We start from the raw sequence: 16,849 nt of genomic DNA, 5'->3' as shown, positions 1-16,849 counted from the left end.
GTCGTGAAATTTAAAGAATTGTATTACTTCCTTGATAATTTGCTAGATATTATAATATAAATAATCATACATTACTGTTTATAATGTAAGACAATCTAATAAAATTAATTCCTTTGATTGTTTGATAGAATTTATTCAAATTTAAGATTAGTAAAATAAAAACTATTTTTGTAAAACTATTCTTGTAAAGAATATAATATATATTCTTTACAAATGTCATCTGTAATTAAGATATGTTTTTATTTTACTAATCTTAAATTTGAATAAATTCTATCAAACAATCAAAGGAATTAATTTTATTAGATTGTCTTACATTATAAACAGTAATGTATGATTATTTATATTATAATATCTAGCAAATTATCAAGGAAGTAATACAATTCTTTAAATTTCACGATTGAAAAAAGTTTGACGCTAACCCTATATATAAAAGAATTAGTTGTATAAAGTAAAGAGTAGATGAGAATATACGTGAGTTGACGTAAAATTTGTGATAGTAATAAAAACAAACGTTGCTAAAATTTTACAATAAATGTTTTTTCTCTTGCACGTAAAAATGTGTTTTTTGAATTTTGATAAAGATTTCGGGTTCAGTAAACGCAATATTATCCTAATGCTGGCTTAGAGGTGGAAACATATATTAACATTCTAAAAATATTAATAATCATACTTTAAATATTCATCCACCTTCTCGAAACGTTTTTACAAAACATTTTTAGTTTTAAAAGTGAAGTTCCATTGTGGATAGTGGAGGTGAAATGATTTCGGAGGTAAACCATCATACAAAAAAATTAGTCGATTAATTTTTAATAATAATGTTCTAATAATAATTAATAATTTTTTTACATGAATTATATGCGAAATATCTTACCTATCATTGACAAAATAATTTCATTCCTACGGACATTAAAAAACCCATTATGAGCATAAATAACTGTAAGATATACAAACTAATAGTTTTACTCAAGTTACCACGTAGCTAGATATAAACAGATAGTTCAGCGTGGTTACAGAACGTTTTGTACCTGTTGAAACAGGTCCGTGAACCGGGCGATCAGTGTGCAAGTACACAGCAACACCGCCATTTACATTAGTTAATCTGCACTAGCAATATAACCCGCTTTGGATTAAAAAAGAAGTATATTCCAAGTTTTAAAATACCTTTGTTATTAACCCAATTATTTGGTGAAAACCACACATACACACATGTCATTAACGCATATACAAACATACATACATATATGCGGAAGAACAGAATTCATCCCCTATTTTTTTCATTTAATTACAACGCTTAATGACCCCTGAGAATAAAAATACCAGAAAGAGCAGAATACTGAATTATGGCATATACTTCCCTCTTTTTATCTATAAAATTAACTTTTTACCCTCAATGCTTTTGTGTTTCCCTTATTTAGTATTTTTCCGGAGATGTTTGCTTTATCTGAACCTATTTTTATGAAATTTAATTAAAATACTAAAATTGCGCAGGCTTGTTAATCATCTTAGTCACTGATATAAAATAAATTATCCTGCTGCTATTACAGTCTGTTGGTACACAAAGAAATAATTATTTTGATAACACAATTTGAATATATATTTTTTAATGTTTAAAAACTGGAATAATAATTTACGGTTGGAGTTAATAAAATTGAAAAATTTTGGAAGAAATTAAATTATATTCTTACATTTACGTTGTAAAAAAAAAACCGACAAGATTAGATGTTTTATTCCCTGATGAGTAAAACCTAATTCTTCAAAACGGTATATTCATTACCGAGGATAATCCGAATAGAACTCAAGGATTCCTTCAAAAAATGATTAGTGGTGTAGTTTCCGGCTGCCTTCTGAACTGAGAAAGTACGTAATAGTTGCACATCCTCATGCCAAGCCACCGAAATACATGCAATATTCAATCCTAAAAGGGTATAGAGCGGCTAAAGCGTGTGTAGACGAAATAAATTTTAATTTATGGATGTCATATATATTTTTAGTAGTTGATGGGGTGTGTCTACCCATTTAAGCAAATATATGACAAGTGAGCGGTTAGAACACGTAAGCCGGTGGTGTATGGCACCGCGCTTAGACCGCTCACGCTATTAGGTAAGCTCTAGGAGCTATTTAGGACACTGGTCGCTAAACTGTTTTCTAGGCTCAGTAGCTGTTTGTGGAATAGACATTTAATCGTATACTTTAGGGCGACCGAATGGGGTGGTGGCGGGGGAAATGCTAAGCAAAATAAATGCCTAAAAAATTCTAAAAGGGTGATGTTAGTTTTACGATTGAATGTAAGTATGTACCTACACTCTTCTGACCAAGCAACATTATAATTCAGATTGATTATTTTAGAGAATCTACCAGGTGCCTCTTGTAACTCACAGATGCGAATTGTTAGATGCCATTAATTATAGAAACAATACAAAAGAACAAATTAATGTTAAAAAAATTGTGTCATATTCTCAGTGTACATGCAGGATATTTCTAAATTAATATTGATGTATGATCTTTAATAGTTAAACAAATTTTTAATATATTTTATATACTATTCAAACTTCATAACATATACTACTATTTTTAAGAATATGTTTTCTTAATTCTCCCAATTTTCGTTTTTATAATGAAAAAAATTTAATGGAAAATTAATGTTTTACCATTTAGTTATAGGAAAGAGAGGTGTACAGATCTATCGTAGTAATTTGGTTTTCTTTTAGCCGAAAGGTAAACACTTAACTCTCCGTATTTATCCTGAAACCAATTTAGTTGAAGAACTATTTTAGCTCAGAAATCAGTTGTTGTCTAACCACTCTGAAGTAAGTAAGCTAACATGACCTAATTACTGAACAAAGATATATAATTAATCCTAAATACTCCTAATAAATCTCAAAATAGCAATATTAAATCTACCACTCTAAATAAATAATAGAACCGATAATATATTAAAATAATTTTATAACGTTTCACGTAGTTAAGATCAAATTTTACCTCATCCTCATTCCTCCTCTGAAGTAATCCTGACGGTGTTTCCGGAGGCTAAACAGAAAAAGAAAAGAAAAGATCTAATTTTGGAATAAGCATTTTGTATGTGATCTTAAAATGTACAAAAATATCCAAATAAGTTTTTTAAATTTTCAATATTATGGTCATTCAAAATATTAATACCAAATTTCTTAAAATTATTTAATTTAAAGAAAGTGTTAAAAAAGTGATTAAATCCAGAAAATTATATCTCAAGTATTGAGATAGTAATTTTTTACAATAAAATTTTATTTTATTTTTATTTATAGGTATTTATTAATTTATCAATTTATATGATCTGTTCCACTTATTCTTATAAATAATATATAAAACACCACGTTTACTAGAGATGCATACACATTGCTTTTTTACTGAAAGTTACGATTTTCTCTATTCAGCCAATTATTGTGCTGTAGAAAATTAAAGTGATAGCTGAAAATATGATCAGCATTTCAATGGACTTAGCATGGTGATGTATGCCAAACTAAGTATGCTTACTTTAGCGAGAAAAACAACGGGAAACCATCTCACTCCTCGTTATTCTTTATAACGGATTTATTTTCAGAAGTGATTTGAATATCATATCATTCACCAATGTCCTTTTGGCGGTAATGATAAAGTATAATATATATACTTAAAAAATCTGTTATTTAGAAAGTTTTTTTATATTTTTGTCACTCCCAGAGAGCGACCGTTACAACCTTAAAGTATTACCTCAATCGCTCCTGAATGTCGTGGCAGCAGATTGCTCCACTCTGACTTGACCCCCCCCCCCCAGAGGGCCCCATCGGGGTTTCCCCTGAATCATAGGAACAGCCCGACTTCCGCTTCTGGATAGCCAAGATCCCCTTCGCCAGGAGAACGGCCTTCCCGGTCCTAACCTACTAGGTTTCAGGCATGCATTTCGCATGCCCTTCCCCTCAACACGCCCTCTCATACCATCAGGGTCCTCCATGCCATCATCGGAAACACCCCGACTTCCCCGTTCTTGTATGCGGGCGAGTCAAGGTGCCCTAGGCAAGGAAGACACCTTGCCTACCTGGTCCTAGACCTCGCCACGTTTCGTCCCGACTTCCTTCATTTTTGAAGTCACAAAGAAATACATACAATATTATACAAGACAAAAACAACATAATAAGTTGAACAATTAAAATTCAGAATGTACTAATTACTAAGAGCCTTACTCTAATAACAGAGCTTATTACACTTAAGGCCGGATGTAGCTCCAACCCTGTGAGGGTTGAGTATCCCTATTCCATAACTCCTTTGTTCTTTCCAACATATTTCTACGCCCCAGAAATTTAGAAAGTAATGATTAAGAAACGCATCATTTCACTGAATTTTTTTTAATACCTTAATGAGTGCATTGTAATCTGTTCAATCAGTCAACAATAAGCAACCCCCCTACAGCCCAATGAGATGGTGATGATGTAAATGAAGTTACATACTTAGACCAACCATCCCTGAGATGTATGGTTAATTGAAACCCAACCACCAAAGCACACCGGTATCCAATGCCTAGTATTCAAATCCGTAAAAAATTAACTATCTTTTACTAGGATTTGAACCTCAGAACCTTTGATTTCGAAATTTAATTGTTAAACAACTGATTTGCGATGACAAGTTAACCTCTAGACCAGCCAGTAGGTTTACCGAAATTGGAATTTATTTATTTATTTTAATAATGTAGGTGCGAATTGATTATGTCAAATTATTATTTTTTATGTAATCAACCAATTATCAGTTGATATAATTATACTCTACGTAATCAGTATAACGAATAATGCTAGAAAAAATAAATCACATGTTAAAAAAAAAGATTTTATACAGTGTGAGAATAAATGTAAGACGCTTTATATAACTTATGTATAGTTAAAATAATAATGCAGTTATCCAATTAAATTAGAATTTAAATTAATTTTTTTTTAATTTAAAAAAATCCATTTTCTTCAAAATTCATTATTTTAGCGATAATTTTTAGGTAGTTTTTGAATATAAAATTGAAGAAATAATAATACTTTAGAGGAATAAAATATTCATGTCTTTACGACTAACTAGTGTTGATTAGTTTTTCAACGACAAGAGACGTAAAATAATCCATTATTCTCAGATCTGCACGGCTTGAAGTACAAAATTAACCCTCTAAGTTATATAATCCATACCCCCAATTCCTTACAACACATTTTACCAATCATTACACTATAAGTGGTAATGCGGGTAGAATTAATCTTTCTGGGAAGCTTGAAATATAAGAATGATATATTCATAAAAGAATGTAGCGTGTAACATTCATAATTCATATATCAATTTAATTATCAATACAACAAATTTAATTAACCTACAAAGAATGTACAGTCTTAAATGTACTTATTTCTGAATGGGGATTAACATTTTAGATGCAGGTCAAATGATATCAACAATTAAATTATATATTAATGTTTGCTAATTTTTTTATTTATTTTTTTTATTTGTTGCAGGTCTTTTTAAATTACAAGACTTGGTTAAAGCACCTCCTGCCTCTCGAACAGATATGTATATTAGACAAGCCGGTCCTGGTTCTTACCGACAAGTTTTAAGAGAGATAAGACAAAAAGAAATCTTTAAACTAATTGTAGATACTAATCCTAGACACATGACTCAATTTTTTAGAGCGGTGAGTAGATATATATATATATATAATAAATAATTAAAATATTTTGTTAATTTTATCGTTTGAATCTGAAAATTCATTATCAGTGTAATATCATTCAGAAGAAAAAAATATAATATATTGTTAATTGGCATCCTTCAAAAGTTTAATAATTTTTTTTTTCAAAGCATTATTATAAAAATGATTGAGCGTCTGTTAATTTTAATTAAAAATTATTTAACCCTGTTTTAGCGACTATAAAAAAGTATCCTTGTTGCAGTTTAAAATATCCTCTTTTTACTGAAAGGAAGAAAAAAGGGAAATAAAACAAAAAAGTTATTTCCGTTATTTTATATATATTTTTATGTTAATGGTTTTTTTTAAAAAAGAAAGGTTACTAATGTTTCAAATATTAATTTATGTTAAAAAATGTTAAATGAATAAATAAAATCGTAAAATTTGATTTTCAAATTTCAAAACAGAGACAATATTAATTTATGCAAATTAAACTGAAATGAAGATCTAAAAAAAGATGTAGTAGACGTAAAGTTCTACAAACATATAAACTTATTCTCATTATTTAAAAAAAAAATATTCGAGAAGATTTGTTCCGTATGCTTAATCCTTACGTAGATTTCCTAATGATCAGTCAGATATAATATTTCTTTGGAGAAAATTGATAGATCGGTAACTTGTTACCGACGCTTTTGTGAAGAAAAAATATTTTTGTGCCAGAACTTCAAGAATTCAAGCTAAGCTTTCATCGAAGTTTGATGTAAAGAGTTGTGCATACTGTAAAGTAATGTACATCTTTAATCGCGTATTTTATACTCTTATTTAATGGTTAAATAATTTTAAACAATTTCAAGATAGGTTAGATTATATGGTATCCCAAAAAAAGATTAGTTTCAAATAATTAATAATAATAATTAATATATTTAATAATTAATAATATATAATAATTAATATATTTCAAATAATTAATATACTCGTATTTATTTAAAAAAAAAAAAAATTAAAACAAGGGCACGACATAATTTCAGTTCAATACTCATTAAACTAAAAATCAAAACAAGATATAGAAGATGACTATAGTGTTATGATGGAAGTAAATAACAAAAAAATATTATAATTAATATCGTATTTATTCGATTCTTAGACGCATCACCATTTTAAAAATTCATTATTTAAAATATAAAAAAGATCTCTAATTAAAGGAAAAAATATAAACCGCATAATTTTACAAATAATATATTTCAAATTAAACTTATTATAATAGAAAATACTTATATTTATTAAGTACCTATTTATTATCTGTTCATTCTTAGAAAGAGATATGAAATAAACAAACTGCGTATGTGGTAGTGCGTGTATATACAGCACGCTATTGTACGCGCCGAGCTATTGTTGCAACTACCGGATTTTATAATCAAAACATCGTAGTTTAACACTGACTTCAAAATAACAGTATAAATTCTCTTATTCCATACTTCTTTCTTTCCTTTCCCTGAAGAAAAATCCTACGTTGATTAAAAAGGAAGTAGTAAAACTTACTTCTGAATTAACTGGTGTATCGATTAGTAATAATATTAATAGATTACCACTGAAATAAAGAGGAAAAGAAAGGTAGAAACCCTGTTAAAAATAGAAAACGTGGAAAACCTGTGCTAAAAAAATGGATGAATTAAACGAAAATGTAATAAGTTTGATTGTACATAATTTCTTTTTTTCAACTGAAATACGAACCTTAAAAGAATTGTTGGATATGATAAACTGTGACAAGAGTTTACAGAAAATTGGACGCACTAGGTTTATAAATTCACTGTTGTCGATGGATTTTAAATTTATTAAAAGAAATAAAAAAAGTGTACTTGATCGAGACGAGATCATAATTTGCCGGCGTAATTATTTTTTTAAAAAATAGCAAATTATAGAAAAACGGGTAGAAATTTAACGGATAGAAAAACGGATAGCAAATTATAGAAAAACGGGTATAGAAAAACGGGTAACAGTACAAGGTGAAAAGATAAAGATGCTACGATTTGCTGATGATATAGTAATGCTAGCCGAGAGTAAAAAGGATTTAGAAGAAACAATGAACGGCATAGATGAAGTCCTACGCAACAACTACCGCATGAAAATAAACAAGAACACAACAAAAGTAATGAAATGTAGTAGAAATAACAAAGATGGACCGCTGAATGTGAAAATAGGAGGAGAAAAGATTATGGAGGTAGAAGAATTTTGTTATTTGGGAAGTAAAATTACTAAAGATGGACGAAGCAGGAGCGATATAAAATGCCGAATAGCACAAGCTAAACGAGCCTTCAGTAAGAAATATAATTTGTTTACATCAAAAATTAATTTAAATGTCAGGAAAAGATTTTTGAAAGTGTATGTTTGGAGTGTCGCTTTATATGGAAGTGAAACTTGGACGATCGGAATATCTGAGAAGAAAAGATTAGAAGCTTTTGAAATGCGGTGCTATAGGAGAATGTTAAAAATCAGACGGGTGGATAAAGTGACAAATGAAGAGGTATTGCGGCAAATAGATGAAGAAAGAAGCATTTGGAAAAATATAGTTAACAGAAGAGACAGACTTATAGGCCACATACTAAGGCATCCTGGAATAGTCGCTTTAATATTGGAATGACAGGTAGAAGGGAAAAATTGTGTAGGCAGGCCACGTTTGGAGTATGTAAAACAAATTGTTGGGGATGTAGGATGTAGAGGGTATACTGAAATGAAACGACTAGCACTAGATAGGGAATCTTGGAGAGCTGCATCAAACCAGTCAAATGACTGAAGACAAAAAAAAAAAAAAAAAAAGGGTAGAAATATATTTTATTTGGATGAGACGTGGGTAAATGAAGACCACACCACTTCAACAAAACGACAGTTACATCGGTAAAAACAGCATTTCCGTCAGGATTAAGCAGGGGCCTGACACCTCCAAAAAATAAAGGGAAGCGATTAATTGTGGTACATATTGGCAATGAAAATGGCTTTTTTAGGGGGTATTACGCGTTTTTTAATTCAAAAATCTGGAAACTACCACGATGACATGAATGGAGATATTTTTAGGAAGCGGTTTGAAAAAGTACTGTCGTTATTACACGAAAATAGTATTGTTGAAATGGACAACGCTCAGTACCGTAGTGTAAAACTGGAAAATATTCCAAACAGTTCATGGAGAAAACAAGGCATTGCTTTATTGCTGCAATAAAAAATACTCATATTGGAGAAAACAGTTTAAAAGCAGAAATCCTTGAACATGTAAAACACAATCGTGACAAATTTAATAAATTTTTAATCGATGATTTGGCTGAAAGGAAAGTTCATACGGTGTTATCACCGTAACCTTAATCCGTGTGGAGCCAAGTAAAAAGTTGTGTTGCCCGAAATAATAATACATATAAACTGAAAGACATTAAAATCCTATTTGTAAAAGGCTTGAACGAGGTATCAACTGATAAATTGAAACAGTGCATGAAGCATGTTACAGAAGAAGAAATGAAAATGTGGGACTTACTGTTAGAGAAGATTCGTCAACTCAACTTCTGTGATAGATGAAAAATCGGCTATAATAGAGGGAATTCAATGTTTTTTGGACACCACAGAGAGTTAATTAAGCGATTTTCTTAACGTTTTAAAGAGGTAAGGTTTTGTTCAAGTTATACATTTTTACCTATTAAATTAATTTTGATAATATGGTCGTTATTGTTAGGGATAATATTGTTTTCGTACGCTTTATTATCTTAAAATGTTTGTGTGGAATTAAAAATTTATAAGTTTAGTATAACTTAAATACAAATTAAATAATTAATTATAATCAAATAAATTATAATAGTAATTAGAATTAATTAAATTAAGTGTAAAGTGAGTATAAAATTTTATGAGGAATTACAAAAATTGTAAGTTTAGTACGTAATATGTTTTTAAGTATAATGTTCCACGGCGCTCTGTTGCTGCCCTGGATATATGCGGTATCCCCTACTTATAATGAACAGAGGGTAACTATCTATATATGAGGATTCACTTACGAATTCACATTTTTTATTACCGTTTTCTGATTCTGAATCAACGTAATTTTTATTTGCACCTTTTAGCCTTGGCTATTTCCAAAGATTTTAACTGCATCATCTGGCTGGTAACCGGCAATCTCCTGTTATATGTTTCTCTGTTACGAAATCAGTTACATTAATTTGATTTGAGGAAATCTTCCTCAAATGAGGAAAATGAGGAAGATTTCCTCATTTAGGTTCAGTAAACACTTGGCCGATAATTTGTATAAAAATATTGCTCGACGGCTTTTCTCCAACGCCCTATATTGACTTCGTTAATATCGAAATGATGGCTGGGAGCTCTATTGCCATTATTTCCGTAAATATAACTATTGCGGCGTCAAAATGCAACCTTTTTGTAACCACATTAACGGTTCAATTAATGGAAAATTAAATTTCACTCCGTAGTGAACTATGCTAGACTAAGAAAGAACAGAGTAACAATAAAAACTTTAAAAGAAAACACGATATAACAACAAATACCGGCGCTACCGATATATTAGCCCCGTATCGATATTAGGGTTCTTTTAATATCAATCGATATTTTATTTTTGATATCCTACCCCTTTGTACGAGAAGGTTATTGCCCATCATATTTCTTTGAATTTAAGCCTCACCTTATTTCTATGGATCATCATATCAAAAAAATAATACGTCATAGAATCTAGTAATTAGAATTAATTAAATTAAGTGTAAAGTGAGTATAAAATTTTATGAGGAATTACAAAAATTGTAAGTTTAGTACGTAATATGTTTTTAAGTATAATGTTCCACGGCGCTCTTTTGCTGCAGTGGGTTTATGCGATATCTCCTACTTATAATGAACAGAGGGTAACTATCTATATATGCGTATATCTATATATCTTTTCATGATGCCGTATTTTCTAATACGGCATCATGAAAAGTTTCGAAACAGTTAAACAGATTACAAGATAAATATAAAAAGAGAGAAAAGATAAAAACTAGAAAGAGTAAATAGTAAATTTTTAGAAAGTATGTAATGGATCATACACAGGAGAAATAAAGTGTAGGTAACTACAAAGAAAATTGTTATTGTGAAAAGTAAGCCATATACGTAGTTACAAATACAAACTTCATAAATGGAATCGTGAAAAATAAATATTTGCTAAATGTTTTATACAGTTCTCAAACCGGTTTTTTCATCAAGAAAGAAAAGAGATATCTCGAAACTTTTAAGGTGTAGTGTCGGGAGAAGATGTAAGTAATAAAACGGTTAGAAAAAGTAACTAATACAGAGATTCTTTAATAAAATTAAAAGAGAAAAAATATTTTACACGCCGTAAGGAAAAAATCCAGATGTGTAGATGATACACTAAAAAGAGATTCTTTTTTTAGTAAGTGAAGGAAATGTAGCTGGAAAAGGAAGCGAAGAAAGTGAAAGAGGAAGTTGTGGGATGAGTAGCTCAAAACAAAGAAAGGTTGTGAGAAAGAAGGTTCCAACGAGATATAACTTTGGATAGATTCATCATTGTTGACGTGAAAATTTGTGATAAATAGTCTGACTTAACAACTCAAACGATAGTAAATTTATTAAACAATGCGATTATTGCATGAGGAATAGTTTCTATAATTGAGGATCCAGCAATCGCAACTGAAACCTTGTAATTATTTTACAGTACGATACGAGATTTTCTATTCTGTTGTAAACTGAAGTCGTGGCAAATGAAAAAAAACTGCTATATAATTTTTACATAAAATAATGAGTGTCCATTGATAATGCTGTGCGCAAATGAACAACTATAAGCAGATAATGTAAAATACATTCTACGTACCGATTACGGAGAAAATTTTTGAGAAAATTGACCCCAAAGAAAGTCACCTTTAAATATTATTGACCCCAAAATTTACCAACAAATTGCCTCATATACACCATTCTATTCAAAATTTCATCAAAATCGGTTTATCGAATCAATTGTTATAATTTATTAACTTTCAAACACACCAACACATGTACATACAAACGTACATAGGTGCTTACATACATACATACAAACATTACCCCTTTTTTGGTTTTTGGAGCCCTGGATCATGATACTTCGAGAACTGAAGGAAATCCAACCCCCATTTTTAAAATGATTACCATACTTTCCTTCTTGCAGCATAGTGCTAAGATGCCAGGAAAGTAAAAATTTAAATAAAATACAAAACGGATTTCCAATTGTAATAATTATTACAAATATTATTCTTAAGGTCTAGCCCACAAATAATCAATTATATTATCAATATCGTTAGCATTCAGTCTAGGGACACTGGATATCAGTGATGATTTAAAGGAGGTAATTCCATTACATCGCTACGAGTATTTTTGTGTTTTCATTTTTTATCATTTATACACACACACACACACACACATATATATATATATATATATATATACATATTTTTATTATTTTTTGATGGTAAGACACCTAAAGAAATAACTATGGAAGATTTAAATTTGAATAGTGTTTCCAAGAAAGGCACGATGTAGCATGACAGCAAGGGAACGGTCTCAAGAGACAAAATTTTAGCTTACATATGTTTTAGAAAGTGAGAATTGAATTATCTTTCTCAAAAAATACGGGAGAGAAACAAATGAAAATGGTGTGTGGCGATAGGACTAGTTCAAGTTACGAGTTGGGAGGGGAAATTCGGGTTTCGATGGCTGGTCGAAGTTAATTTATATACCTTTTTAATTCCCCTCCTCATCCTCCTCCACCTCCTGCGAACGAGTGTAGCCATCGTTTAGAGAACAAAAATATTCAGTTTCATTCTTTTGTGATTTTTCATGAAATCGAAAAACGCATCATGTTACAACAACAATAAAAATGACAGAAAAAGGCGTATACCCAAGTATACGCCACTGCTCCAAAGCAGTGGCGTCACAAACACGGCAATAGACTAAGTGCTAAAATATTTGTTTAAGTAAGATATTACTTCTTTCGATCAAACAATACAAGCCTCGTCAGTTTAAAGTATAATGAAGCAAATTATCAAGCTTCATATACATCGGTAAAGACATAGTGTATCATACTTAAGGTGTAGAATAAAAGAGGAGATAACAGTTGATCATCGCTTTGGGATCCAAATTAATTTAAACTATATATAATATAATACAAGCCTATATAATTAAACATGATTATGCACAGACGTAATCACATATATATCTTCTCTTATACAAGTGTGTGTGTGTGTGTGTGTGTGTGTGTGTGTGTGTGTGTGTGTGTGTGTGTGTGTGTGTGTGTGTGTGTGTGTGTTGAATGCGCATAATTAATGGGTAATTTCACTGTTATTCACACATGTGTACATAAATCAATTTGGTTGCAACAAACGTTCCCACTCGCCCACCCACAGTAGTAAATATATATGTATTTAGGGAATGCTGACATAATTATAAGAATTTAGAAGTTAATAGAATCTAAATCGTATCGAATTACTCTAGATTAACTCGATTTGCTTTACACTACAGTAAGTTATTCAACGCAAATCAACAAAGCAATAAAAAATATAAATATTTTCAGGAAAAAGCACATACAGGAAGATCAATGAAGTTATAGAACCAAATTGTTTTGTTTTGTTTTTTTTTCGGTTTGAAGAGTAGATGACATATATTTTATTTTGCATAGAATCTTTCCTAATTAAACTATTTAAAATAACTTATTTTCCAGAAATTTCTATTAAGCTTAAAATCTAATTCTTCGTCAGTGATAAATTAAGGAATATATAAATATATATTATAATACACACACACACATATATATATATATATATATATATATATGTGTGTGTGTGTGTGTGTGTGTGTGTGTGTGTGTGTGTATTATAAATATAGGGAATCACAAATATGATTCTTATTGTCAAAAGAAAAGAGTTTTATTATTTAGTAAATAATACAATAAGCAATAAAAATGTCTAATGTAGTATAAACTAATCCTATGCTAACGGAATCAGTCTTAGAGGGTCATAAAAATTAATTAAAAAATACGAAAAAATGAAAGCTTTTGGGTTGTTTGAACAACATAAAAATTGTTTTAAAAGTATTTTAAGTAACTTTATTTTTGTAATGAAGATTAAAAAATATTTCCGCCCTGATGTCGCCTTCTTACCTAAAATCTATATACTATTATATAAATCGCTTGGGGTTTTTATCCACGCTAATCTCAGAATCTACTGAACCGATTTCAATGCAACTTTGCAAGGGCTCATAGCAGAGCTTGGAAGAATATTTTCCACTTTTTTAATGTCGATATATTAAAAAGAATCGGAGTTATTACATATCACCAGTTAGTACACCAGTTAGTCTGACGATACCCCTGATTACTCGCTCCGCCCCTCTGTCACCATCATTATATCGAACAGTTTCTTCAATGGCGGAGTTGATTAAAAAGACTTATAAATTCATTGACTCAATAAATTTTTACGATGATGGGTGGTTACGTGAGCGTGTGATACAATAGCACCAAGAAATGAATAAGTAAAAGCCATAAATAGCTGTATACTGCAAGAATTTTCAGAAGACGTAGAAACATATTACTCGATTAACACAGTTTTGAGCGGAGAGGATACATTTCATTACACAAATGACTTTTTAAATTCTTTATCAGTATCAGGATTACCAGCTCGTACGTTAAAATTAAAAGTAGTTATTCCAATTATACTCATGAGAAATCTGAAGCCACCACAGTTATGAAAGGAAGTCGATTGAAAGTTAAGTGTCCTAAAAAAAAAAATACCTTCGAGGCGATAAGTTAAACAGGTTTCGGAAAGGAAAAACTGCATTTATCCCTAAAATTCCAATCATACCTATCCGATTCAATTTAAAAGAGACTCCAGTTTCCAGGTAACATATGTTTTGCAATGACCATCAACAGGTTAAAAGATAAAATTTACGCACTTCTGGTGAAGATTTAGATACTGCTTGCTCTTCTCATGGGCAGTTGTATGTGGAATGTTCTCGAGAAAGTAAGAGCAGCGAGCTCGTTATTTGTTGAGATAAAGGGGAAAAAATTGTAGTTTATAACGAGGTGCTGGTGTAAAAACATAAAAATACTTTTCATTATTTTACAGATATAAAGATTTCATGTTAATCTCAATTTATCTGAATTGTGTTATTGCATGTTTATACGTATCTCAAAATGATCAAATATTGATTTTACGTATCGAGGACGCATGAATAATGAATCTGTTACTTCATACTTTGGATACTCAAAATTCACAATAAGAAATATTTTACACGTACTATTAGCGATTTATAAATTCGACAATTGCTGAAACAATCAAAATTCGGGTGCGAAGCAGCGGGTACCTGCTGTTGGATAAATGAGTTAGTTATTTCCGGAAGGTAAAAAAATGGAAAAAATTTATACAATTTATTTTAGAGATTTCCCTTCAACCACTTTTATAAGTAGAAAAAATATTTTAATCCTGAGCTACATTTAGAGAAAAATAATAAAAAATGCATAAATTAGGGATCAGCAAAACGTTAATCGTATCTGATTCATTCGAATACCCATTTATCTACTTTAATAACGATGAAATAATTATTTTACAACAATTTTTTAGTTATAACTAAGTGTCTTATATACTTCAATCATATAAATTACTTCAGCCGGCTCTATAGATGCTGGTGTGCTTAGCAGAGTTACCTCCATATACAGAACTGAAAATAATGAAGAGAGAAATATACGATAAAGAAAAGGAGTAGGTGAGAAAGCAACCCTCTGGTAAGAGTTGAAACTGATACTACCCTGATAAATTCTCCTTTACAGAAAAAGCAAAGAAAATTTTAGTTCGATACGTTAAAATAATCAAGAGATAGCTAAACGAATAAAATTTCAGCTTTATTTATGACATATATTATCTGAAATTTATTAAATCTTTTTTTTTTAATTTTCTCTATTTTCAGTGAAATTTTATATTCGACTTCAATACTATGCGATTCTTTAATCCAATTTTTAAAAATCTTAGAAAATATATTATTGTAATACAACAATTAAAAGAAATTGTATAACTAGGTTAAACCGTTCCACTATTATAGGGCCAATTATAAATTATTGCATAAATATGTGCTTGTAAACACAGACAATTTTATAAGTTATCCAATTTTTTACTCATCTCAAATTTCTAAAAATATAAAAATCGGGCTCTATTTTTTTTTTAAATGACACTACTTTCATTGCAAAAAATTTATATATTCAAGGAATGTATTAAAACATTAATTTTTATAGTCGTAATTGTTAGCATAAATATAATTATTTATTTTTTTATTTTTTTTATTATTATAACGACACAGCGACTTTACAATCTGTTCATAGAACAATACGTAAATAATATGTATTTGAATTAATATTGAGTTGCACAGACCCTAAGAGAGAGAGAGAGAGAGAAAGAGTAAGAGAGAGAGAGAGAGAGTTTGAGAGAGAGTTGCCTCAGAGAGATTTCCTGCCGAACGGTTCGCAACTTAAGGTCATTATATATAAGGCTATTACTTATGTACCAGAGTATGCTAACCATTTTCCTCATTGTTTTTGTTTGGAAGCGTTGAAATATGTCAATACTGGAGTTGCACGTTGTACCCCACAACTCAATCCCGTAAGTCCAAACAGGCTTCAAAACGGATTTGTAAATCAATAATAATTTTTAAATTACAATTTAAAAAAACAGCATATTTGTGAATAAGTAAAAGGAATATTTCAAACAATTGTCTTTTTAAACAACTAACTAAATCAGTTTTATAAATACTACGTCATCATAATTTATTTCGCTCTTGCCTTCCGTCTTTAGTGACTGGTGCTTTAATTCTCATCTTGCCGTCAGAGCCAGTATTATTGATAGTTAAATTTTAATTATTAACTAATTATATCGTTTTTGTACATTTATCTAGTCAATAATAATCCAGTGTGTTAAGATGTAGTCCTTTCTTTTGTGATTGTGTATAAAATATTAACATCAACGGATTTTTTTATTTTAATGTACAAAACAGTTATTGACAAATATTGATTCAAACTACGTTGGGGTACAATTTACGAGGGTAAATCAATTATTATCCGCAATTTAGTTATATTTTTGTTTATGTTGGTAGTACTGTCTTGTTACGTAGATGACGCATGGGTGGTTTAATTGTTGTTATGTCTGTGCAGGTATG

General features: G+C 30.1%; 1 protein-coding gene across 1 annotated transcript in view; it reads left to right on the top strand.

The window, feature by feature from the left end:
- LOC142321310 (glutamate receptor ionotropic, kainate 2) overlaps positions 1-16,849 on the top strand; it is a 520,894-nt gene that overhangs the window by 205,286 nt on the left and 298,759 nt on the right. The window contains exon 4 of the mRNA XM_075359304.1: positions 5,490-5,665. Coding sequence (XP_075215419.1) covers positions 5,490-5,665 — 176 coding nt within the window. The remainder of the gene's footprint in view (positions 1-5,489; positions 5,666-16,849) is intronic.

Source organism: Lycorma delicatula, chromosome 3 (genome assembly GCF_047948215.1).
Source record: "Lycorma delicatula isolate Av1 chromosome 3, ASM4794821v1, whole genome shotgun sequence".
NCBI classification, from domain to species: Eukaryota; Metazoa; Arthropoda; class Insecta; order Hemiptera; family Fulgoridae; genus Lycorma; species Lycorma delicatula.
Note: the sequence above shows the minus strand (reverse complement) of the source record. Positions and strands in the feature narration are given on the sequence as shown.